At 40.4% G+C, this 27,309-nt stretch overlaps 1 protein-coding gene across 1 annotated transcript in view; it reads left to right on the top strand.

Moving 5' to 3' along the window:
- Nucleotides 1-27,309, top strand: part of jph2 (junctophilin 2) — a 155,485-nt gene that overhangs the window by 124,315 nt on the left and 3,861 nt on the right. Inside the window, exons 3-4 of the mRNA XM_063041415.1 lie at nt 5,388-5,506; nt 16,076-17,007. Coding sequence (XP_062897485.1) covers nt 5,388-5,506; nt 16,076-17,007 — 1,051 coding nt within the window. The remainder of the gene's footprint in view (nt 1-5,387; nt 5,507-16,075; nt 17,008-27,309) is intronic.

Below are 27,309 nucleotides of genomic sequence, written 5' to 3'. Positions count from 1 at the left end.
AGGAAAATCCTGCCTGACAAACCTATTACGACTTTTTGAGGAAATTTCCAGTAGGCTAGACAAAGGAGATGCAGTGGATGTTGTATATTTGGATTTTCAGAAGGCCTTTGACAAGGTGCCACACACGAGGCTACTTAACAAGATAAGAGCCCATGGAATTATGGGAAAGTTACATACGTGGATAGAGCGTTGGCTGATTGGCAGGAAACAGAGAGTGGGAATAAAGGGATCCTATTCTGGTTGGCTGCCGGTTACCAGTGGTGTTCCACAGGGGTCCGTGTTGGGGCCGCTTCATTTTACATTTAAATCAACGATTTGGATTATGGAATAGATGGCTTTGTGGCTAAGTTTGCTGACGATACAAAGATAGGTGGAGGGGCCGGTAGTGCTGAGGAAATGGAGAGTCTGCAGAGAGACTTAGATAGATTGGAAGAATGGGCAAAGAAGTGGCAAATGAAGTACGATGTTGGAAAGTGTATGGTTATGCACTTTGGCAGAAAAAATAAATGGGTAGACTATTATTTAAATGGGGAAAGAATTCAAAGTTCTGAGATGCAATGGGACTTGGGAGTCCTCATACAGGATACCCTTAAAGTTAACTTCCAGGTTGAGTCGGTAGTGAAGAAGGCGAATACAATGTTGGCATTCATTTCTGGAGGAATAGAGTATAGGAACAGGGATGTGATGTTGAGGCTCTGTAAGGCGCTGGTGAGACCTCACTTGGAGTACTGTGGGCAGTTTTGGTCTCCTTATTTAGTAAAGGATGTGCTGACGTTGGAGAGGGTACAGAGAAGACTCATTAGAATGATTCTAGGAATGAGAGGGTTAACATATGAGGAACGTTTGTCTGCTCTTGGACTGTAGTCCTTGGAGTTTAGAAGAATGAGGGGAGACCTCATAGAAACATTTTGAATGTTAAAAGGCATGGACAGAGTGGATATAGCAAAGTTGTTTCCCATGATGGGGGAGTCTAGTACGAGAGGGCATGACTTAAGTATTGAAGGGCGCCCATTCAGAACAGAAATGCAAAGAAATTTTTTTAGTCAGAGGGTGGTGAATCTATGGAATTTGTTGCCACAGGCAGCAGTGGAGGCCAAGTCATTGGGTGTATTTAAGGCAGAGATTGATAGGTGTCTGAGTTGCCAGGGCATCAAAGGTTATGGTGAGAAGGCAGGGGAGTGGGACTAAATGAGAGAATGGATCAGCTCATGATAAAATGGTGGAGCAGACTCGATGGGCCGAATGGCCGGCTTCTGCTCCTTTGTCTTATGGTCTTAATACAATTACAAATCTATATAAGGATACTTGTAATCATCAACAGCTAGCAATTTAATATAGTTAAGAAGTTTTTCTATATCTGGTAATGTTGTGTGAAAATCTTGGTGAAATAATTTTAATCATCAGCCTAAGTAGTGTATCAATAAAAGTGAAATTCTTATGTGGACTGTAAATCAATATAATTGCTTTTAAATGATCTGCAGTTGAGATATGTGTAAATGTGTATACAAAGATGGTCTCAATGTAGATTAAAGTTGTAGTATAATGGCTACTTCTATTCTTTTGCAATCTATAGCCTGGAATACTGATTTATTAATTTGATGTATTCAGTTTAAAACAAGTAATACTGAGCCAGATTGACCTTGTCTTTAGCTAATGCGTGATATTATGGGAAGCCACAGGCTGTGTGCTACTTACTGCGACTTGATTTATTCTATTCAGAGATACAACGTGGAATAGGCCCTTCTGGCTCTTCGAGCTGCTCCATCCAGCAACCCCCAACAGCCCTGATTTAACCCGAACCTAATCACAGGACCTTTTACAGTGACCAATTCACCTACCTGATTCATCTTTGGACTATGTAAGGCAACCCGAGGACCTGGGGAAAATCCATTTATTCCATGGTGGAGATGTACACACAGAGGACTCCAAGATTAAGCTGCAAATTCCAACTCCCCAAACTGTAACAGTGTTGCGCAAATTGCTACGCTATCATGGTGCCCCAATAAAATACTGCAAATGTTGGTGTTAAATGTAGTAACAATTCCCATAGCGAAGTCCCTCTTCCAACACCGGCTGTACAACTGTGTCATTGACCTCTCGTGCAAATGCACCCCAAGAAAACCCATGCATTCCGTGGGGAATGTCCTGACAGAATGGTGCTGGAATTGAACGCTGAACTCCAGAAAATCCTGAGCTGTAAGAGCCCATTAAACAGTGTTTTCTGACCAAAACCAAACCTGTGTTGCAGCAGTGAAAGTGCCGAATCCTAACACTTAGACGACCAGGGAAAACACTTCTGAATGTGTGTGGTGAAACATGATAGTCAAAATAGCTGGAAGTTGAATGGTGGTGCACCTGACCTCCACCTCCATTGTGTAACTTGCCATTTGAGTTCCATACCAAGGGATGGGCTGGAGAGACTTTACGTGCAGCCCATCAGCTTTTCTCTAGGGCTGGCTGGCATAAGAACCAGAAATCAATCCATTTAAAAAGGGGTTCAATTTAAACAAGGCTTGCGTGGATAGCTAGTTTATTTAATTTTAATGTTTTAATTATTTACTGGTATATTGAAGTCTTTAATTAACATTAGTTAAATACTTCTGTTGAACAGTGTTTGATCGCCTTGCTATTAGTAATCTGAAAACAAATGCAAAAGGCATCAATAATGGTGAACATTCAAAGATGTTAAAGTCTTCTGGGGAAGCACTTTTGTATTTAATGCTTGAAGCCTTCTTGTGCCTTGCGTTGGTCTCCCAGGTATTGGGGCTGTATCCGCTCTGTGTATCCTGAAGTATTTAGAGCAGGCAGTTAGTTATAGCAAGCTGAGATTTTGGGCAGCAGATTATCTGACCCTTTCTTTATTTAAAGCTTATGTTTTTTTGTGTAGGCCAGCCAGTGCACATGAGGAGAGCAGAAGAGTTAATACGGTATACTGTATCTGGTTGGTGATATTTTAGTAGGACCTGACAAGGTTTGTCAGTCTATGAAGTACATGGTGAGCAGGGAGAGAAGAGGTGAAAAGGCGAGATCTGAAATAGGTAGGAAGACACATGAAGTGTTAAACTGGGGTGACAGTGGTCATAATAGCAAAGTTAAAGAAGCAAGAGACTGGTTTGATGATGTTTCTGAGAAGCAGGATTTTAACCAGAAATAACCAAAGGAGTAGTACGGTGAACGCTGAAAATATTAATTATTCCCCATTTCCCTGTTCCCAAAGATGCTACCTGACATAGAATATAGAACAGTACAGCACGGGAGCAGGCCCTTCAGCCCACAATTTTGTGCTGAACCAGCTGAAAAGTAAATCAAAAACCCCCAAAACAAATCCTTCTAATTACAAAAAGTCCATATCCCTCCATCTTCCTCATATTCATGTGCCTATCTAAATGTCTCTTAAAAGCTTTCAATATATTTGCCTCTACCACCATACCAGGCAGTGTATTCCAGGCATCCACTGCTCTCTGAGTAGAAAAACCTTGCCCCCCATTTGAACCTACTCCCCCCCACCCCACGTTTAATGCATGCTCTCTGGTATTAGACACTTCTCTCTGGGGGAAAAAGATACTCACTGTCTACTCTATTTATGCCTCTCATTATCTTATAAACCTCTATCAGATCTCCCCTCAGTCTCTGTCGCTCCAGAGAAAACAAGCCAAGTTTGGCCAGTTTTGCATGATAACACATGCCCTCTAAACTAGGCAGCATCCTGGTAAACCTCTTCTGCACCCTCTCCAAAGCCTCAACATCCTTCCTATAGAGGGGTGACCAGAACCTTATGCAGTACTTCAGATCTGGCCTAATTATGAGTTTTATAAAGTTGCAATATAAGCTCTTGACCTTTGCACTCGGTGACTGTACTAATAAAAAAAAGCATTCCATAAGCTTTCTTAACCATGCTATCGACTTTGTAGTCCCTTTCATGGAGCGATGAACTTGGATTCCAAGATCTCTCTGTTCAGCAGCACTGTGAAGGGTCTTGCCCTTAAACAGTGAACTGTATCCTTGCATTTGCCCTACCAAGGTGCAACACCTCACACTTATCTGGGTTAAACTCCATCTACCAGTTCTCTACCCATATCTCCAAGTGATCTATATCGTGCTGTATTCTTTGCCAGCCTTCCACACTGTCAACAACTCCACCAATCTTGGTATCATCCACTTGCTAAACTTACTAAGACCTAGAAAGTATTTATGACATTTTCTATTTAATTTCAGATTTCAGAATCCATATTATTATTTTAATGTTTTATGTTTCATTTTACTAAATATCCACTGCATTGATTCTTTATAAGTACCTTCAAGCTGCCTTGTTAACTACTTCTTTCTGATGTATGAACTCTGAAATGTGCCAGGGTTAGTCTGATGTTTTAAAATTTGGATCTGAGCTCAAACAGACAATGCAAATATAGTACTCAGTGGCAGTGGGTTTGTGGTTCTAATGTCGGTCATCTGTGGTGCAGAGCTGAAGAGGGGCTGTGTGTAAAAGTACATCCAATATATAGTAGGCTCGTGGCAGCAACTGACTTCAAAAAAAGTAACATTAAAACTATGTGAAAGAAAATATGGCAAACTTCTGCTCATGAAAGAAGAGTAATTCAGGCTTTAATGACTTACAAGTTGACATTTCATAACTGTTAAAAAAGACTATTCCTACTGTCTTGATATGGATAAATTTTGTAAGCATTACTACGTACATAAATATTATTTAAAATAGGGTTGGTTTATGTAAGAAAGGTTACTTCTCCATAGAAACCTACTGGAAGTTAGCTACTAAGGTTAATATCGACTTTGATGCCACACAACATTTTTATTAAGGAAACAGTTTTTCACAATAAGTTCCCTGTGCACTGTATATTGTTTGTTTCCTCATATAGTTCCTCACATGGTATGTTACTGACATTTGCCTCAAATAGAGAAGGAACTATGACAGTTATACTTTTTCCTGGAATACCTTTTGGGTGGCCAGGTTGTGTAACAGTTAGCATAATGTAATCAGAGTGCCAGTGGCCCAGGTTTAATTCCGCTACTAGCTGCAAAGAGTTTGTACATTCTCTGCATGACAGCATGGCTTTCCTCCTGGTGCTCTGGATTTCTCCCACGTTCTAAAGACATACAGGATAGGAGGTTAATTGATCACGTGGGTGTAGTTGAGTGGCACAGGCTTGTGAGGAAAGCCCTTTTACCATGCTGTATCTCTAAATAAAGACTTTTTTTAAATAGAGAGAATAAAATAAGTGTTTCTCCCATGCAAGTCTATTGAAGTTTTGGAGAAATCAACATCTGCATCTTGGGACTAATATTGTATACTTTCTAAGTGTCAGTGGATTTTGTATGCAGTTTGTGTTTTGAAGTCTTAATTTATAAGGACCTTTAACTCTTCCCTTCAGGTCTTCACATGCTAAAACAAAGGCTGAAGCAGCAGACCACGCTTCCCTTGCTGCAAACAATGAATCCAGTATTGCAAGGGCAATTGCCAGGGAGCTCTCTCCAACATTTTACCAACCAGGTACATTTTACTATTCATAATTATGTGAAATTTTCAGTTAAAAACCAGTACATTCTTTAATAAGGGGATAGTTAAATCAGCACATTGAGTAACAGTGCTTTAATTTGGAGGATTGAATGTCCTGTTCTCAGACCATGGCAACTTAAATTCCTTTACAAAGATCATGGAGTATTTATACAAATTTTGATCTAACAAAACACTTTCTCCCAGTGAAATAATAGTTACATTAAATTACAAGATGAATTATAGTTCTGTGTCAAATAAAATTTACAATTAAAAGATCTGCTCAGAATAGAATTGATCTGTCTCTACAATATTTTACTGAGTTTTTATGGAATCGTGCACCTAGAGTAAGTGTATGTGTGCATGGGGTAGGTATGGGAAGTGTGGTACTGGTGGCAGGATCAGTGGAGGGAGGAGAACAGATGCGTAGATTTTCTCAGAGAAATCAGGAAGTGTAGGTTTCCAGTCAAAAATTATATATTATGATTTTCTGCTGTTTTCCGCACAATAGCCTGTCATGTTTATCAGATAGTATTTTTAGTGTGAGAAGGAATCTGTTGAATGCATTTGACTCTGGGAATGGGGAAAGATAGAAAGGTGGCTAAAAGTGAGGGACTGGTTTCAGGCAGGTAAGTTTCTTGGATTTTGAAAATATGTTATCTACTAGCTTATAAGCATCTCAAAAGCATTTACTTCACGGATCAATATCCTGCTGTCTGAAATTCCTAAGGCTCCAGAATCATGGCCTATATAAATACAAATATTAATATGGGCACCATTGAGCACATCTACATGGATTACTGTCGCAGGAAAGCATCATCCATCATCAGGGTTCTCCCACCACCCAGGTCATGCTCTCTTCTTGCTGCTGTTCTCAGGAAAAAGGAATAGGAACCTCAGGACTTACACCACCAGGTTCAAGAACAGTTATTATCCCTCAACCATTAGGCTCTTGAACCAGTGGGACAACTGCATTCAACTTCATGAGTCCCATCACTGAACTGTTCCCATTACCTATGGAACACACACACAAAACACTGGAGGAACTCTGCTGGCCACACAGCACCTATCGAAAAGAGTAAACAATCGATGTTTTGGTTCGATACCCTTCATTAGGTGCTGCTGAAGGGTCTCGGCCTGAAACGTTGACTGTACTCTTTTCAATAGATGCTACCTAGACTGCATTTTATATGTGTTGTTTGGATTTCCAGCATCAGCAGATTTTCTATAGACTCACTTTCAAAGGCTCAAGGACTGTTTTTGATATTTATAGCCTGCTTGCTTGCTTGCTTATTTATTTGTTTATTTATTTCCTTCTTTGGTATTTGGACAGTTTGTTGTCTTTTGAACATTGGTTACTTGTCCATCCTGTTGGGTACTGTCTTTCATTGATTCTGTTATGGTTCTTGGATTTACTGAGTATGTCTGCAAGAAAACAAATAGATAGATAGATAGACATAGATAGACATACTTTATTGATCCCGAGGGAAATTGGGTTTTGTTACAGTTGCACCAACCAAGAATAGAGTATAAATATAGCAATATAAAACCATAAATAATTAAATAATAATATGTAAATTATGCCAGATGGAAATAAGTCAAGGATCAGCCCTATGGCTCAGGGTATCTGACCCTCCAAGGGAGGAGTTGTAAAGTTTGATAGCCACAGGCAGGAATGACTTCCTATGACGCTCAGTGTTGCATCTCGGTGGAATGAGTCTCTGGCTGAATGTACTCCTGTGCCCAACCAGCACATTATGTAGTGGATGGGAGACATTGTCCAAGATGGTATGCAACTTGGACAGCATCCTCTTTTCAGAAACCACCATCAGAGAGTCCAGTTCCATCCCCACAACATCACTGGCCTTACAAATGAGTTTGTTGATTCTGTTGGTGTCTGCTACCCTCAGCCTGTTGCCCTAGCACACAACAGCAGACATGATCGCACTGGCCACCACAGACTCGTAGAACATCCTCAGCATTGTCCAATAGATGTTAAAGGACCTCAGTCTCCGCAGGAAATAGAGACGGCTGTAACCCTTCTTTGTAGACAGCCTCAGTGTTCTTTGACCAGTCCAGTTTATTGTCAATTCATATCTCCAGGTATTTGTAATCCTCCACCATGTCCACACTGACCCCCTGGATGGAAACAGGGGTCACCGGTGCCTTAGCCCTCCTCAGGTCCACCACCAGCTCCTTAGTCTTTTTCACGTTAAGCTGCAGATAATTCTGCTCACACCATGTGGCAAAGTTTCCCACCGTAGCCCTGTACTCAGCCTCATCTCCCTTGCTGATGCATCCAACTATGCAAATGAAAATCTCAGGTTTGCATTTGGTGACGTACAGTATTGTACTATGTTAATAAATTTACTTTGAACTTTGAAGCCTTTTTCAGAAAAATATTTCTATGACAAATTCTCATTGGAAAAAATGTTGCTTGCTCTCACAGTAACTCTCCTGCCCATACCCAACTCACCTTTATCCAGTAAAATCAAAAATTGATAGTTTTATAATTTTTCAGCTTTTGACAATAGACATGGGTGTGGATAGTCTGGCATACATCACATAAATGCAAGGATGTAATGTCTTGGTTTTATAAGGCATTGATGAGATTGCACTTGGAGTATTGTGAGCAGTTGTGGGTCCCTTATCTAAGAAAGGATATGTTGGCATTGGAGAGGGTCCAGAGGAGTTTGTGAGAATTATTCCGAGAATGAAAGGGTTAGCATATGAGGAGTGTTTGATGGATCTGGGCCTGTACTCACTGGAGTTTAGAAGAATGGGGAAATATCATTGAAATGCGTCAAATATTGAAAAGTATCAAATTTTGAAAGGCCTAAATAGAGCAGACATTGAGAGAATGTTTCCTATATTAGTGAGTCTAGGACCAGAGGGCACAGCCTTAGAATACAAGAATATCCCTTTAGAACAGAGAAGGAAGAATTCCTTTAGCCAAAGGGTAGTGAATCTGTGGCATTCATTGGCGCAGACAGCTGTGGATGCCATATCATTGCGTATATTTAAAGCGAAGGTTGATAGGTTCTGATTTGTAAGGGCATCACAGATTATGGGGATAACGTACGAGAATAGGTTTGAGAGAGATAATAAGTCAGCCATATTGGACTAGTGGAGCAAACTCGGTGTGCCAGTTGGCCTAATTCTGCTATTGTGTCTTAAGTTCTTATGTTGAGTGTCTAATGCGATATCCCTGGCTGCATAAACTTACTGCAACTGCAGAAGTCAGGTTCAGCTGGAATACTTGCTGCCTTATTTTTTAAAATTGAACACCGTACTTTTATTTAACTTTTCTGTTGAGATCTGCAACCCTAAGAGCACTATCCATTGTTGAATACCCATTGAATTGTGCAAACACACAAATATCACAAAATGATTAGTATTGAAGAAGACCAATTGTCCTTTTAAGTGTGTACCAATTCATGTAAGAGCTTACCAGCTAGTCCCACAACACTGACCTTTCCCATTGTTCTGCAGCTTCGTTCCTATGCAGTTCCCTTTTGAATCGTACAATTGGCTCTGCTGTACTATTACTCCTGGCAAGGTGCTCTAGACCATATCTATTTGTTGCAAGACAAGGATTAGTTACTGGCTTATTTGTTTCTGGTTGCTGCTACAATTTTAGATTGTTTCATCAGGATAATTCTGCAGATGTTTAAATACTTCTCTTACTGATGTCTTCTAACGTTCATGAGGGAGGTTATTACTGAAATCATCTTGGTTTGAAGACACTTTTTCAGAGCTGGTGAATGGTTTAAAATCTGCTCTAAATCTGTACTCTTTCGAATAATGCTGCTGGTTGCTGAGTTTTATCAGCATGTTCTGTTTCTGCTCAGCTTACATCAATTGAGAGCCATTCTGATGCAATAGAGAAGTCATATTTATTTGCTGATTGATTCTGATATCTGCCTACCACGGCGACACCCCAGTGTGTTCAGCTGAGTGTGTCTCAAGAATTGCCATGACATAAAGCAAGCTACTGGTTATAGGAGAAATAGATCCATTACCATAATCACCACAGGTGAGATAAGGAAGGAAGCCTGTATCCTAGGCTTCCGTGCTGGCTGTACGTGAAGAATTGATTCAAGTAGCACACTTTATTAAATAAACAACAAACACAAATACAAACACTCCATTCCATTTCAATACACTGAAAGATTGGGAGATGTGCAGCAATTAAAGTTGACAGTGAATGACAATCTCTAGCCAACTTGTTCCATTTTCAGTAAGTTAGCAGCTGTTGTAATGAGGTTAGTTTGTTTAATGCAATTTGGATAATTCTCACATTGACCACATTACGTATTTATGGCTGGCAAATGTGAATCCTGGGCACGCAGCCATTTGAAATGGAGCTGCCTTTGCACTCTGTGCCAGTTTTGGTTTCCATGTCAGTTGATGGGGAAACCTGACCAGACTAAAGATTTGTGATTAACATCTGTGCTTAGCCAGTAAAAACAATCACATGTTCAAGTGAATTCTTCATACCACATGCTTCTGCCTGCCATTCATGATGAGAGTAATGCTGTTTCATTTGGCTCTTATGCATCGGGATTCTTGTATGGTTGAATGATAATTAAACTTGAACTTGATAAAACATGTGTTTATATAAATCTTGTTACTCTGATTTCATTTGTTAACATGGACAAATACTTTACTGTGTTTTCACATGTTGAAGAGGTACACTGAGAGATGCAACTATGGATGATTTTGTCCAGTAGAACTGGCCTTGTCTTCACATGAGTGCTGAGGATCAGGTGGAAAACACCTCCCTCTGATGGTAGCGGAGCACTTTGACTGGAGGCAGCTTGGGTCTAGACTCTTTAAAGGTCCTAGTGAAAAGGCAGGCAATTCTGTAGAGCAGCAAAGTTGATGCTTGCTATTGGGAACTGTGTGTCATTCTGAAGGCTGTGCCTCTGACTAATGTACATGCTCTGGGAGGATGCTCTATGTACAGCTACCACTGTGGGATCCAAAAGCAGAGAGGTCCCAGCTGGGTACAGATGCACATTGGCAACTGAACACCTTCCACAGTGGGGTGACATGAGCCACGGTAGAGTCCTAGTGCTTCTGCTTGACCCGGAAGAAATTTGCGAGTTTCTTCCAAACTTTGGCAGCAAAAGCAGAGTGTGGGACCATAATGAACATAGCATAGCATGGAGTTCACCAACTGGTTGATAATTAGTAGTTGGCTTCTTCAGGAAAGCTCTCTGAGCAGCTCTTATCAGTGTGGTGCAGTGCAATGTTAAAGTTACCTCAGAACAACTAGCTGGCACTACTTATTGGGAGTCTTCAACAGTCAGCTTGACATACACAAACATTAGAAATCCTGAAAGCCGTTAAATAAAAATTAAATCAGGTAACTAAATACAATTTTGGATATTCAAATCAATTTATATCATATGTAAAGCTCTGCTTGCCTTTTTCCAGGCAGCTGGTTTATTCCATTAATTTTCATTGGTGTCACGCTAATACACCAGATTTAAATCAGCGCAGGTTCTGTGGATTGCTGTCAGCCAGAGACCCGAGAACTCTGAAAGTTTGCAATGTCTCACTGGATACCATGAGGATCCACCCAAGCAGCACACCAGCAGTTAAAAGTACCAACACCAATCTAAACCCACATTACTGCTGAATTTCAAAAATCTAGTCCAGTCCCAACAACAATCGTCTACTCGAAGACCTCAGCGGTTTGAGCAGCATTGGTGGGAAGAAAGAAGTTGTTCTCATTCTCCTCTTATTTATTTATTTGAATCCAGCTGAGGTAGCACCTCATGTTCTTGCTTATTTCCCTCCAGCCTGTCTCTATCATTTTTCTGCTCCCACATTGCTCTATTATTTTTTTTTCTTTTTCCTTTCTCTCTCTCCTCTCTCTTCTCTCGCTCTCTCCCCCCTCCCTCCCTCCATCTATCAATCACCTGTCACAGTCTTCCAACTCCACCCCGGCAAAGACAAAGGAGATGGTTATCGACTTTTGGAGAATTCACACCACTTGCTGTCCCTTTTACGTCCGCGGCACAGCAGTGGAAACTGCAAGCAGTTTCAAGCTCCTGGGTGTGCACGTTACACACAACCCGTCATAGTCCCAGAACACATCCAACACAGTCAAGAAAACTCATCAATGCCTCTAGTTTCTGAGGAGGCTGAAGAGAGCTGGACTTTACACATCCATACTCACATCAGAAAGAAAGCAAAAATGGAACACAAAGATAAGCTAGCCAGTAATATCAAAGAGAATACCAAAAGTTTTTTCAGATATATAAAGAGTAAAAGAGAGGGAATAGTAGATATCGGACCACCGGAAAATGATGCTGGAGAGGTAATATGGGACAAGGAAATGGCGGATGAACTGATTAAGTATTTTGCATCAGCCTTCACTGTGGAAGACACTAGCAGTATGCCAGAAGTTTGAGAGTGTCAGGGGACAGAAATGAGTGAAGTTGCCATTACCAGTGAGGTGGTGCTGGGAAACTGAAATGTCTGAGGTTAGATAAATCACCTGGACCTGATGGTCTACACCCCAGGATTCTGAAGTGGGTGGCTGAATAGATGGTGAAAGCATTCGTAATAATCTTTCAAGAATCAGTAGATTCTGTCATAGTTCCAGAGGACTGGAAAATCGCAAATGGCACTTCACTCTTCAAGAAGGGCAGAAGAAACGAAATTATTATCCAAGAAGTCTGACCTCAGTGGTTAGGAAGATGTTGGAGTCAACATAGAGAGATAACTTTATTGATCGCAACGGAAATTACAGTGTCACAGTAGTATTACATGTGCACAGATATACAAATATTAGAAGAGAAGTAATAGGAATAAAAAATAAGTTGCCTTACTTTTGCTTGAAATCATACACTGGGGTGCTCTCTTCAGTTACCTAATGAAGTAACTTTGACTTGGAACTCTTGTACATCTTATTTTGCCCTTGGCCAAAAATTACAAGATTTACAAGATTTACAACCTCACGCTCATAAGATGGCAGTGCAAGAATTACTGTAATATTATACAGTAATGGTGCACATTTACACCATCCAGATAAGAAGTGATGGTAGTATTGCACAATATTACATGTGGTTTCTGTGATAGCGGGGTGTGGTAAATAGAACTAAACGGAGCTTAAACAGAGCTCTGGTAAACAGAGGTTAATAACAATCTAACAGAAGGGGGTCATCACTTTCCTGACTATAGGTTGACTCATAAAGCCCAATGACTGAGGGTAAGAATGACCTCATATAGAGCTCTATGGAGCAGCACAGCTGTCTTGGTCTATTACTGAAACCTCTTCTCTGTTCATCCAAGGTGGCATGCAGAGCATGAGAAACATTGTCCAGAATTACCAGGATTTTCTGAAGGGTCCTTTGTTCTACCAGAACCTCCAGTATGTCCATTTTGACTCCTATAACAGATTTCTAATCAGATTATTGAGCCTGTTGATGCCGTTGTCCCAGCACACCATCGCATAGAAGATTGTACTGGTGACAACAGACTGGTGGAACATTTGAAGGAGAGATCTGCATACTACAAAGTTTCTCAGTCTCTTCAGGAAGTAGATGTGACTCTAGCCCTTCTTATACACAGTCTCTGTGTTAGTGTTCCACTCAAGCCTGTTGTCCAGCTGCACCCCCAGGCACTTGTCACTACATCCATGTTCTCACCATCAATAGTAATATCATCCTTAACAAAAGTCGATTTTAAGGATGAGATTTCAGGGTACTTGGAGGCACGTGATAAAATAGGTCAAAGTCAGCATGGTTTCCTTAAGGGAAAATCTTGTCCTTCAAATCTGTTGGAATTCTTGAAGAAATAACAAGCAGGGTAGACAAAGGAAAATTGGTGGATGATGTGTACCTGGATTTTTAGAAGGCCTTTGACAAAGTACACACATGAGGCTGCTAAACAAGGTCAGAGCTCATGGTATTACAGGAAAGATACTAACATGGATAGAGCAATGTCGGATTAGCTGGAGGCAAAGAGTGGGATAAAGGGAGCCTTTTCTAGTTGGCTGTTGGTGACTAGTAGTGTTCCACAGGAGTCTGTGTTGGGACCACTTCCTTTAACGTTAAATGTCAGTGATTTGGGTGATGAAATTGATGGCTCTGTAGCCAAGTTTATGGACAATATAAAAATAGGAGAAGGGGCAGGTAGTGTTGAGGAACCAGAGAGGTAACAGAAAGATTTAGACAGATTAGTAGAATGGTCAAATAAGTGGCAAATGGATAGTGTTGGGTAGTACGTTTGTATATCATCATGCAGTTTGGAAGAAGAAATAAAAGCATAGTCTATTTTCTAAATGCAGAGAAAGTTAAAAAATGTGAGGTGCAGAGGGACTTGGGAATCCTCATGCAGGATTCAGAAAAGGTTAATTTGCAGGTTGAGTTGGTGGTGAGGAAAGCAAATACGATGTTAGCATTCATTTTGAGAGGACCAGAATATAAAAGCAAGGATGTCATGTTGAAACTTTATAAAGCACTATTGAGGCCTCACTTGGAGCATTATGAGCAGTGTTTGGTCCTTTATTAAGGATATGCTGACATTAGAGAGGGTTCAAAGGATGTTCGCAAAAATTATTTCAGGATTGAAAGGCTTGTCATATGAGGAGTGCTTGATGGCTCTCAGCCTGTACTCACTGGAATTCAGAAGGATGAGGGTGGTTATCTCATTGAAACCTATTGAATGTTGAAAGGCCTTGATAGAGTGGATGTGGGGAGGATCTTTCCTATGGTGCAGGTGTCTAGGACCAGAGGACATAGCCTCAGAATAGAGGGACGACCTTTCAGTACAGGGATGAGGAGGGATTTCTTTAGCCAGAGAGTGGTGAATCTGTGGAATTCGTTGCCACAGGTGACCGTGGACGTCAAGTCATTGGATATATTTAAGGCAGAGGTTGATAGGTTCTTGATTAAAGAGGGCATGAAGAAGGCAGGAGATTGGAGCTTAGAGGGAAACAGATCAGCCATGATGAAATGGCGGAGCAGACTCGATGGGCCAAATGGCCTAATTCTGCTCCTATATCTTATGGTCTTATGGTCATTCTACAGATGTGCAGTGGAGAGCCTTCTAACAAGCTGCATCACTGTTTGGTACAGGAGCTGCACGGCTGCAGACAGAAAGGCTCTATAACGGGCAGCCAAAACTGCCTAACACATCACTGGCACCAGCCTGCCTGCCATCAAGGACATATATACAGAAAGTGCTGGAAAAAGGCCAGTAGCATCATGAAGGATCCCACACATCCTGCTCAATGACTGCATGTTCCATTCCCTTCAGGGAGGAGGCTATGTACCATCCACACCAGGACCACCAAACTCAAAAACAGTTACGTTTCCCAAGCAGTAAGGCTGATCAATATCTCTACCCATTAACTCCACCAATACTTTATTACTTTTCTGCAGTCACCTTATGTACAGGCTAGTGTTACTTACAGACATACAATTAATCGATGTACATAAACTACTTAATGTATTTATATTTATTGTGTCTTTATTATAATAATTATTGTGTTCTTTATTTTTGCTGGTTTTTTGTGATGCATCAGATCTAGAGTAACAATTATTTTATTCTCCTTACACTTATGTACAGGAAATGACATTAACCAATTGTGAATCTGGAATCTTCTTGGCAGCTTGAATCAGTCTGGCCACTCTCACTTGAACTTTCTCATTAACAAGGCCTTTTCACCCACAGAATTGTCACTCACTGGATTTTTTGTTTTGTTTTTCGCACTATTCTCTATAAACTGTAGAGACTGTTGTGCCTGAAAATCCCAGGAGATCAGCAATTTCTGAGATACTCAAACCACCCTGTCTGGCACCAACATTCATTCCACAATCTAAGTCACTTAGATCATATTTCTTCCCATTTCTGATGTTTGTCTGAAAAACAACTGAATCTCTTGACCATGGCTGCATTGAGCCAACTGGCTGATTAGGTATTTGCATAACGAGCAGGTATACATAATGAAGTGGCCAGTGACTGCGTCTGTGAACTTTTGTGTTTGTATTTGTGTTCTTCTGGGTTTCTTTGTTTTCTAGCTGCCTATAATGAGATGAATCACACGGTTATACTGTTCTTTGATAATAAATATATTTTGAACTTTGTAAGAAGGATTGATTTTACTGAGAAGTATTTACTATTTTTCATAGGAACAATATTCTTCACCCTTGATGAATTCAGAGTTTTCAATTTTGGGTGATAAATAAAAGCTGGCAGGCTGGTCATATTGCAAAAATTAATAACGTGTAATTTTCTATATGTATGCATGTGGCTATCTTATACTCAAAATCTGCAGACACTGCCAGCAAAGTTTGGTCTAAGGCAGATAATAGTTCTCTCAATATGAGCTAGTAGTGGGTGAAAGTTAAGTGATGTAGCTCATTCTCAAGGATAGAGTCATTTGGGATTATTTGAGAACTCTCTGCAATATAGTTCTATTTTTACATAGAGTTATATTTGATTATTTTTTGTTATGGGTGATATTGAGTTTCTGTGCAAATATATTGGAATTATCATCTACACTTTGAAATTATTTTGAATAGCTTGCAATAATTTCTTTTTCAGGTCCAGAATATCAAAAGAGAAAACTGCTACAAGAATTGATAGAAAATGGAGATAATGTGGAAAATACTGACCAAGAGCCCCCATCAATAGAAGAGCCTCCGCCAACCCCACCAGAGAGTCCTGGAATCCATGATAAAGCTACAACTCCACTTGAATCTTCTCCTGCTGTCACTCCTTCACCGAGCCCCATAGAGACACCACCGGAAGTCAGAAAAGGTAGAGAATCAAATCTCAAGGTAGAGGACTCCAACTACCTGAGTCCAGGCAACTGGAACGGGGAGCAAAATAAAAACAGAAGCCTCACCACCCGATCTAGCAATCTTCCTGGAGCATCTTCTGATGTATTGACAGTTCAGATTGAGAACAGGCCAACTGCTGGCAGCCGAAATCTATCGAGGAGCTCTAGCCATCAAAGTAACAGAAGGACGCCAATAAAAACGGAGGGACAGTTGCAAAATAGCTGTGATTTGGACATAAAACCTTTAGAAAGGTTTGAAAGTAAACCTCGCACAGCTCAAAAGAGCAAACCAAGAGAAACAACCCCACCTCATCATAAGGCTGATGCACAGTTTCATGAAAGTTATCACAGCTATGCTGTACGGCCACAAGTAGGACCTCCTCCACTGGATTTATTGGATGATGAAGTTTTCGTCCCATCATTTTCCTTCAAGAAAGAAGCAATCCCAAAAGGTCCTTCAGGACAAGAATCAAAAGCGGAGGTTAAAGTGAAAAAGGCAGTACCAGAATTGGAACCAAAGCCAGCACTTCGGGTGCAAGAAGCTGCACCTCATCCCAAACAGGAAAAACAGCTACAGGCCCTGCCAGAGCACAGACCTCAGCCCAAGCCAGAACCCAAACCTGCACCAAAATCAGTACCTAAAGTGGTACCACAATCTAGTATGGAAGGGAAGGAGATAGAATCATTTGATCAGGTGAGTTTATCATTTTACAAATGAGTGAAGCACGGACTTACAAACAGACTTTTCATATAGACAGTCATACTCTGACATGGTATAGATTATAGGGCAGCTTGACTAATTTATGACTTAATTGATCCTCTTTGTTTATTCTTTTATTTTAAGATCCTGAATTGCTAAATAGATACATTTGTATTTGGATGTAATCAGCAGAATGTGTATAACCATACTATATTATTTTAAATCATTCTTTTATCCAGGAAAGTAACTGTCTTGTAATAATTGTAGTTAGAATATTGTCTCAGCACAGCAGTTGATGGCAAACCCCACCTTCCCCCTCAGAGCACCACATCAAAGGAGCATGAGAAGTGAGAATAAATCATTTTTATTATTATGTTTTTTCAATACAACTCCAACTTTTATTACATTTATGGCAGAGTCCGTTCCAGTGATCTATTGTGTTTATCTGGTTCTAAGTCTTAAAATAAGCCTTTGTTAAGAATGACCATATAAAGCATTGTAAGTTTTATTTTTGTCCAAAGAACACAGCTATTCATTTTAGCCCCTACTGATCAGTAGCAATTTGCTGAACCAGCCAATAATAATTTTTCAAATTCAATTTTATTTTCTGTTTTGAGTCAAAGTGCTCAGTGCCTATCAGTTGTGTGACTCATTTATGTAACTTGAAAACTAACTCATCAATTCCACACTAAAAAAGAATTAATTTTATTTCCATGGAGAAGGATGCAGGTAGTTTGAATTTACAGTGGGGTGCATAATAACATCCCAGTGTTTCATAAACAACAATAATTAGAATAATTAAATAATATTATTCTATTGCCAGCCCTCATGTTTCATCAGCCCTGGTACCAAAGGGAACAAGAAATATCTTTTGCACAAAATAAATCCTGACATGCCTGTCTCTTTTTCCAACTGCCTATTGGGTGAAGTCTGCCTAGTTTTACTTTCTAGGGATTTGGCATCTGGAGGAGGCAGCAAAATAAATATGAAAATAAAAGTGATTTTCAGCACACATGTGATGCAGGTTTCTTATGAGCAACAGTGGGCTTCTATGGGAAGGCACTGAAATCCATTCTCCAAAAGTAATTTTTAAAGCTATTTCATCAACCAATTTTAACCACTTTTAATATCATTTAGCAATCTTATTGCCTGCAACAAATTACGTGACTAATCTAATAGGTATTTTGTTTTGAAAATTCTGAATACAAATTACCAAAACTGTGCCAAAGTTGGGACTGGGATTCTGTGGATCTCTGCTTATTTTATCTTAACAATCTAACTGTTTCCATGGTAGTCATGCCATTATTTTTGAGCATTTTGGTTTTTCAGTGGAAATGTTGTAGGAGAACAATCACAGCCTAGCACTTTGATTGCATAACACTAATTATTTCAGTGCTACACAATTAACCATTTACTAAACTGCAATGAGCGTAGCCATCTCACTTGGTCACTTCACACCAGTCAAACATAGTGATCAACTTTTATAACAAAAATGATCACAGCACATACATAATAAGATACTGCACTATGCAAGAATGGGAACTGTAAACTCCATGTTTCCCATCCAAGACTCCTTCCTCCAGATGCAGTTCTTTCACAGATAAGTTCAGGACCAAAGTTGATTGGCTAATTCTTCCAGGAACAGCTATCATTGGAACTCTTGGAACACTGGGACTTCACAATGCAGTGCCAGAATCCTCTTGCCTCTTTCCCTTGATCCCTCCTCCCCCATACACCTATCTCACAGGGCTCTATTCTCCAGGTTAATGCATCTTGTCTCCTGATGACCCCAGACTAGCCCACATGTAACTCCAAATCCACCAATGTGGTTGACTGTCAGATGTCTTGGGTGCAGACGATAAATGTCAGCCTTTCAGAAATATTTACATGCATAACTAAATAAAGCTCAGATGACCAATTACTTAAACAGTGGACTGAGCCACAGGCTTGGCTGGGTCTACAGGCACAGGCTGTCTCTTCCCCTTTGTCCTTGCCAGACTTGACTATTTAGTAGAGAGCGTCGTAATCAACAGGCATGAAACAGCCCACACTCCTTTTGCTATCCCCCTCATTTTGGGGAATTTTAACCAGGCCTGCATGATAAGTCTCTAAATAATTATCACTAACATACCACTTGTGGAACCAGTGGAGCTAACACACTGGACCACTGTTACACTATCATCAAGAGCACTTACCGTGCCATCCCACACTTATACTTGGAAAATCTGATCAGCTGGCTGTACTTCTACTCCTTAAGTGTAGGCAGAGACTGAAGGCAGCGGCAGCAGTAGAGAGGACCAAGAATGTACGAACAATGGAGGTGGAGGAATGCTTACCGGACTACTTTGAGTCGGTGATCTGGACAATATTCAGAGATTCATCTTCGAGTCTGAATGAATACGCCACAGTTGTCACTGACTTCATTAAAACCTGTGTGGATGAGTGTGTGCCTATGAGAACATACCACACATACCCGAATAAAAAGCCATGGTTGAACCAGGAGATTTGTGGTCAGCTGAGGGCTAGATCTGTAGCATTAAAGTCTCATGATCCAGCACTAAACGAGAAGGCCAGGTACGACTTATGGAATAAAAGAACAATTCCGATTCGGATTAGAGGCATAATTGGATGCACGTCAACTCTGGAAGGGCTTGCAAACCATTAGTTCCTACAGAGCAAAACCTAACATGAATGGCAGTGATACTCCGCTCCCAGATCAATGCTTTTTATGCTCGCTTTGAAAGGGAGAATAAAACCACGACCCTGTGATCTTTGTTTCAAAGACCAACATCAAAACGTCTTGCAAGAGGATGAGCTCTTGCAAAGTGGCAGGTCCTGATGGTGTACCTGGTAGGGCTCTGAAAACCCAGGTCAACCAACTAGTGGGTGTGTTCAAATACTTTTTTCATCTCATTGCTACAGTCAGAAGCTCCCACCTGCTTCAAAAGGGCAACAATCATGTCAGTGCCCATGAAGAGCAGGATGAGCTGCCTTAACAACTATCATCTAGTGGCATCACATCTACGGTGATAATGTGTTTTGAGAGGTTGGTTATGGATAGAATCAACTCTAGCCTAAGCAAGGATCTGGATCCACTGCTATTTGTGTAATACCATAATAGGTCTACAGCGGATGCTATCTCATTGGTTCTTCACACAGGCTTGAATCACCTGGACAATACTAATACTTGCATCAGGCTGCTGTTTATTGACTACAGTTCTGATCAAAAAATGCCAAAGCCTGGGTCTCTGTATATCCCTCTGCAACTGGATCCTTGACTTCCTCACTGAAAGGCCACAGTCTGTATGGATTGGAAATAATATCTCCACCTTACTGATAGTCAACACTGGCGCACCTCAAAGATTTGTGCTTAGCCCACTGCTCTGCTCTCTCTACACCAATGACTGTGTGGCTGGGCACAGCTAAAATACTATCTATAAGTTATTTTGACAATTTATATTGTTGGCAGAATTTCAGATGGTGATGAGAAGATGCACAGGAGCGAGATAGATCAGCTGGTTGAGTGGTGTCACAGCAACAACCTTGCACTCATTGTCAGAAAGACCAAAGAATTGATTGTGGACTTCAGGAAGGGTAAGACAAGGGAACAAACACCAGTCCTCATCAGGGGGACAGAAACAGAAAGAGTAAGCAATTTCAAGTTCCTGGGTGTCAACATAGCTTAGGATCTATCCTGGGTCCAGCATATCAATGCAGTTTCAAAGAAGGCACACCTGTTGCTATATTTCATTAGGACTTTGAAGAGATTTGGTATGTCACTAAGGACACTTGCAAATATCTAGAGAAGTACTGTGGAGACCACTCTAATTGGCTACATCACTGTCTGGTGTGGGGAGCACTGTACAGGATCAAAATAAACTGCAGAAAATTGTAATCTCAGTCATTTCCATCATGGGTACTAGCCTCTCCAATATTCAGGACCTCTTCAAGGAGCAATGCCTTACAAAGGTAGCACCCATCGTTAATGACCCAGGACATGCCTTCTTCTCATTGGTACCATTAGGGAGGAGGTACAGAAGCCTGAAGGCACCCACTCAGTGATTCAGGAATAGCTTCTTCTCTGCCATCAAGATTTCTGAATGGATATTGAACCCATGAACACTACCTCACTGCTTTTTTTCCCTTTTTGCACTACTTATTTAAATTAACCTTTAAAATATAATTTACAGTTATTATTATGTATTGCAATGTATTGCTGCCACATAATAACAAATTTCACAACATATGCCGGTGATATATTGATCTGATTCTGAGATATCTGTTAAGAGTTGTTGGTGTGCCACTGTTACCACCAGTGTATCAATAGTGCACCTTTGAATTTTCATTGCAATCCTAAATACAAAGGATCATCATATATCAACTGACCTATAAATTATGTTAATAAATCCATGAATGAAAAATCATTTGGAAAGGGTATTAGCAGATTTATGACAATGAATGATCAGTTCTTAGAACCTTATGACTGTTACTGCAGCCTCGTTGCTCATGGTTTTGAAAACATTTGTATTCCAATGTAAATGAAAGAAAAAACTCATAAAAGCTAGAAAGATAAACAATTAAACCAGTTGCTTTAGACCAATGGGTTTTAGATTACTGTGCGAATCAAACTGCAACATCAGACCTAAATTACATGAACAATAATTCAGGAAGGAATCAAAAAGGAACATGGGATATAACATTTACTGCATAAGAATATAAAAGAACTGCTTGCACATAGGGCAATATTATCTAATCCTTTAGCTATTAATGACACACATTGGTCATACTGGTCTCAACCCTCACTAGTATGACACACTTGTAATTTCTCACCCTTTTGTGGATATGTTTGAAACTTGACAAGAAATAAAGCAGAATTACTAACTTTTTGATGATTAAATGAGATTCATTTGTTTAAAGTTTTTAGGTTATTTATTAAAATGGTAAGAATATGTAAAATTATCGATAAAATATCATATTAAAAAGGTGATGCCCAGTAGTTAATTAAATATTTTGGTTGGACATGATTGTTCTAAGAAAAAATTACTTTAAATCTGTTCTCAATATATCATTGAAGTCTGTGGAACACTGTTCTTTCATGCCAAAGAGTTTATTGTTTAGTCTCATTTCAACATGTTATTGCTCTCAGAAAATTTATTAGTGGTATAATAATATGTAGGTATAGATAGAAAAGGGAGGAGGTCCTGAAGAGAAAATTTAGGGATTCAGGGAGTTAGGGAGAAGGCTGAAAATCAGGACCTCCAGGATAGTAATCTCTGGATTTCTGTCTGTGCCATGTGCCAGTGAGGGTAAGAATAGAGAGATTTGGCAGATGAATGTGTGGCTAAGCAATTGATGCAGGGGGCAGGGTTTCAGATTTGTGGATTATTGGGAACTTCTCTGGGGGAGGTACGGCCTGTACAGAAAGGATGGGTTACGCCTGAACTCGAGGGGGACTAATATCCTTGTGGTCAGGTTTGCTAGAGCTTTTGGGGAGGGTCTAAACTAATTTGGCAGGGGGATGGGAATCCGAGTGATAGGGCTGAGGATGGGGCAGTTGGTGTAGTGTGAGAGGAAGGACAGACAGATGATAGGGCAAAATTGCAGTCAGTGGGATGAATTGAAGTGTAACATGGGAGAAAAATTGCAAAGCATGATGAATACAGGACTGAAGGTGTTATACGTGGATACACACAGTATATGGAATAAGGTAAATGATGTTATAGCACAGTTAGGGTTTGGCAGGTACAGTACCATGTTGTGGGCATCACTGAGTTGAGGCTATAAGAAGATGAAAGCTGGGAGCTTACATCCAAAAACACACATTGTTTTGAAAAGACAGGCAGATAGACTGAGGGGGCAAGTGGTTCTGTTGGTAAATAATGAAATCAAATCCTGAGAAAGCAGTGATATAGATGCAGAATCCTTGTGGGTAGGGTTAAGTAGCTGTAAGGGTAAAAGGACTCTGATGGGATGTATATAAAGGCTTCTGAACAGAACCAGGATGTGGGATACAAATTATAACAAGAGATGGAAAAGGCATGTAAAAAGAGCAATGTTATTATAGCTGTAGGAGATTTCAATATGCAGATAGATTGGGAAAATAAGCTTGGTGCTGGATCCCAATAGAGGAAATTTGTAGAATGCTATGAGATGAGTTTTTAGAGCAGCTTGTGGTTGAAGCCACAAGGGGAAAGACAATTCTGGATTGGATGTTGCGTAATGAACCAGAATTGATTAGGGAGAGTAAGATAAAGGAACCGTTAGGAGACAGTGATGATAATATGATAGGCCTCGCACTGCAGTTTGAGAGGGAGAAGATAAAGTCAAAAGTATCAGTATTACAGAAGAGTAAAAGGAATTACGGGGGCATGAGATGGGAGCTGGACAACGGTGATTGAAAGGGACACTAGCAAGGATGACAGCAGAACAGCAAAAACTGGAGTTTCTGGGTGCAATTTGTTAGGCACAGGAAAGATATATCCCAAAGGTGAAGAAGTATTCTGAAGGGAGAATGATGCAACTGTGGTTGACAAGGGAAATCAAAAACACCATAAAAACAAAAAATAGTTGGGTTGTTAGAGGATTAGGAAGCTTTTAAAAACCAACAGAAGCAACTACAGATGAAATATGAAGGTAAACTAGCCAATAATATTAAAGAGGATACCAAAAGATTTTATCAGATATATAAAGAGTAAAAGAGAGGCAATAGTAGATTGGATGTCTAGAAAATGATGCTGGAGAGGTAATGGGGGAGAATGAAATGGCAGACAAACTCAATAAGTATTTTGTGTCTGTTTTTACTATGGAAGACACTAACAATATGCCAGAAATTCAAAAGTGTTAGGGTGCAGAGGTGAGTGTGGTCACTATTACTAAGGAGAAGGTGCTTGGGAAGCTGAAAGGTCTGAAGATGGATGTTTCCTGGATGGAAATGGACAACATCCCAGGGTTCTGAAAGAGGTAGCTGAAGAGATTGTGGAGGCATTAGTAATGACTTTCCAAAATTGCTAGATTCTGGAATGATTCTGGAGGACAGAAAAATTTCAAATGTCACTCCACTCTTCAAGAAGGGAGGGAGATGCAGCTGAAAGGAAATTAGAGGCCAATTAGCCTAACTTCAGTGGTTGGCAAGATCTTGTAGTCCATTATTAAGGATGAGGTTTCGGGATACTTAGAGGCACATGATAATAAAGGACAAAGTCAGCATGGTTTCCTTAAAGAGAAGACTTGCCTGACATTTCTGTTGGAATTCTTTGATGAAATAACAGGCAGATAGACAAAGAAGAGTCAGTGGTTGTTGTTTACTTGGATTTTCAGAAGGCACTTGACAAGGTACCGCACATGAGGCTGTTTAATAAAATATGTAAGGGCCCATGATATTACAAGAAAGATACTAGCATGGATAGAAGACTGGCTGACTGGCAGGAAGAAAAGGGTGAGAATAAAGGGAGCCTCTTCTGGTTGTCTGCCAATGACTAGTGGTGTTCCACAGGGGTATGTGTGGGACTGCTGCTTTTTATGTTAAATGTCAGTGATTTGGATGACAGAATTTATGGATTTGTGGCCACGTTTGCAGATGATATGAAGATAGGTGGAGGGGCAGATAGTACTGAGGAAGTAGGGAGTCTGCAGAAGAATTTAGACGGGATAATGGGCAAAGACATGGCTGATGGAATATACTGCAGGGAAGGGTATGGCCATGGTAGAAGGAATAAAGACGTAGACTATTTTCTAACTGTGGTGACATTTCAAAAATTAAAGGTACAAAAGGGCTTGGGAGTACTTGTGCAGGATTTCCTAAAGGTTAACTTGCAGGTTGAAATAAGGCATAGGAGCAGAATTAGGCTATTTGGTCCATCGAGTCAGCTCCACCATTCAATCACGGCTGATCCTATTTTCCCCTCCTCAGCCCCACTCCCCAGTCTTCTCCCTGTAATATTTGATGCCGTGTCCAATCAAGAACCAATCAAGCTCTGCCTTAAATATACCCAAAATGACCTGGTCTCCACAGCTGCCTGTTCCGCAAGTTCACCACCCTTTGGGTAAAGAAATTTCTCTTCATCTCTGATTTAAATGGACTCCCTTCTATTCCAAGACTGCGCCCTCTCATCTTAGACTCGCATATCATGGGAAACATCTTTCCACATCTACTTTATCTAGGCCTTTCAACATTTGAAAGGTTTCAATGAGATCCTCCTTCATCCTTCTAAATCCCAGCGAGTACAGACCCAGAACTATCAAATGTTCCTCGTATGATAACCCTTTCATTCCTGGAATCATCCTTGTGTACCTCCTTTGAACCCTCTCCAATGCCAGCACATCTTTTTTTAGATGAGGAGCCCAAAACTATTCCCAATTCTCAAGACGAGGCCTCAACAGTGCCTTATAAAGACTCAGCATCACATCTCTGCTCTTGTATTCTAGACTTCTTGAAATATATGCTAATATTGTATTTGCCTTCCTCACCACCAACCTTACCTGCAATTTAATCTTTAGAGTGCTCTGCACAAAGACTCCCAAATCCCATTGTATCTCAGATTTTTGAATTTTCTCCCCATTTAGAAAATAGTCTGCACTTTTATTTCTTCTACCAAAGTGCATGACCATGTATTTTCCAACATTGTATTTCATTTGCCACTCTCTTGCCTATTCCCCTAATTTGTCTAAGTCCTTCTGAAGCCTACTTTTTTTCTTAACCCTACCTGCCCCTCCACCAACCTTCGTATCATCTGCAAACTTGGCAACAAAGCCATCTATTCCATCATCCAAATCATTTATATACAGCATAAAAAGAAGTGGTCCCAACACTGACCTCTGTGGAACACCACTAGTCACTGGCAGCCTACCAGACAAGGATGCTTTTATTCCCACTCGCTGTCTCCTTCCAATCAGGCTCTGGCTATGTTATTAACTCTCCTGTAATACCATGGGCTTTTAACTTGGTAAGCAGCCTCGTGTGGCATCTTGTTAAAGGTCTTCTGACAGACCAAATATACAGCATACATTGCATCCCCTCTATATATCCTACTTGTAATGTCCTCAAATAATTGGAACAGCTTTGCCAAATAAGGTTTTCCTTAAGGAAACCATGCTGACTTTGTCCTGTCTTGTCCGTGTCACTAAGTACCCCATAACTTCATTTTTAATAATTAACTTCAACATCTTCCCAACCACTAGGGTCAGACTAACTGGTCTATAATTTCTGTTGCCTTCCTCATTTCTTAAAAAACTGGGATGACATTTGCAATTTTCCAGTCCTCTGGCACCATGTCCAAAGGTTATTGAAAGATCATTACTAATGCCTCCACAGACTCTACGGCCACCTCTTTCAGAACCCTACTGTGCATTTCATCTGCCCTGGGTGACTTAAGTACCCTTAGGTCTTTCAGATTTTTGAGCACCTTCTCCCTTGTAAATGGTAGTAAGGAACACAAATCTAATGTTAGCATTCATTTTGCAGACACTGGTATGTGAGATGTAATGTAGAGGCTTTATAAGGCATTGGTGAGAATGCACTTGGAGTATTGTGAGCAGTTTTGGGCCCCTTATCTAAAAAAAAAAGTGTCCTGGCATTGGAGAGGGTCCAGAGGAGGTTCATGAAAATGATTCTGGGAATGAAAAAGTTAACATATGAGGCACATTTGAGAGGAGATCTCACGGAAACCTATCGAATATTGTAAAGTGTAGATAGAGTAGATTTGGAGGGGTTGTTTCCTATAGTGAGTGTCTAGGATCAGAGAGCACAGCCTCAGAATAGAGGGTCCTCTATTTAGAACTGAGATGAGGAATTTCTTTAGCAACTGGTGGTGAATCTGTGGAATTCATTGCACAGACACCTGTGGAGACTGGGTCTTTGAGTTCCTCCTCACTGAAGTCTTTTTAAGGAAGTGCTGTCACTCCCTTACTTGGGCTACTTACTCTTCTTCTTCACACTGAATCCTCTTGAATCAAAGCCTCAGCTCCTCACCTTACACCGGCCCCCTCTCATAGTGGCCACTATACTTGACTGTAACTCCTTGGTAGTCTCTTGAGCTGCAGCTGGCTGGTGTTAGCTAATTAGCCAACAAAATATTAACTAACTATTTGCCAATGTGTCTCTTATAGAGTGCTGTTAAAGGAAACTCACCAGCAAGTCCTGAGATTAATTTATTTTAATCTTTTGCGCCTCTCATTCCAAGTCCTGGTCTCTGTTAAGATTCAGGTTGGATTTTGATGAGCATTGCTTTGAATCCTATCTAGATAGAGTAAGTCCTATCTAGTACAGAGAATTGAGGACACTTGGAGACTTGTAATATG

Source organism: Mobula hypostoma, chromosome 2 (genome assembly GCF_963921235.1).
Source record: "Mobula hypostoma chromosome 2, sMobHyp1.1, whole genome shotgun sequence".
Classification (NCBI taxonomy): Eukaryota; Metazoa; Chordata; class Chondrichthyes; order Myliobatiformes; family Myliobatidae; genus Mobula; species Mobula hypostoma.
The sequence above is the reverse complement of the archived record's forward strand: the minus strand, read 5'-3'. Positions and strand labels throughout refer to the sequence as shown.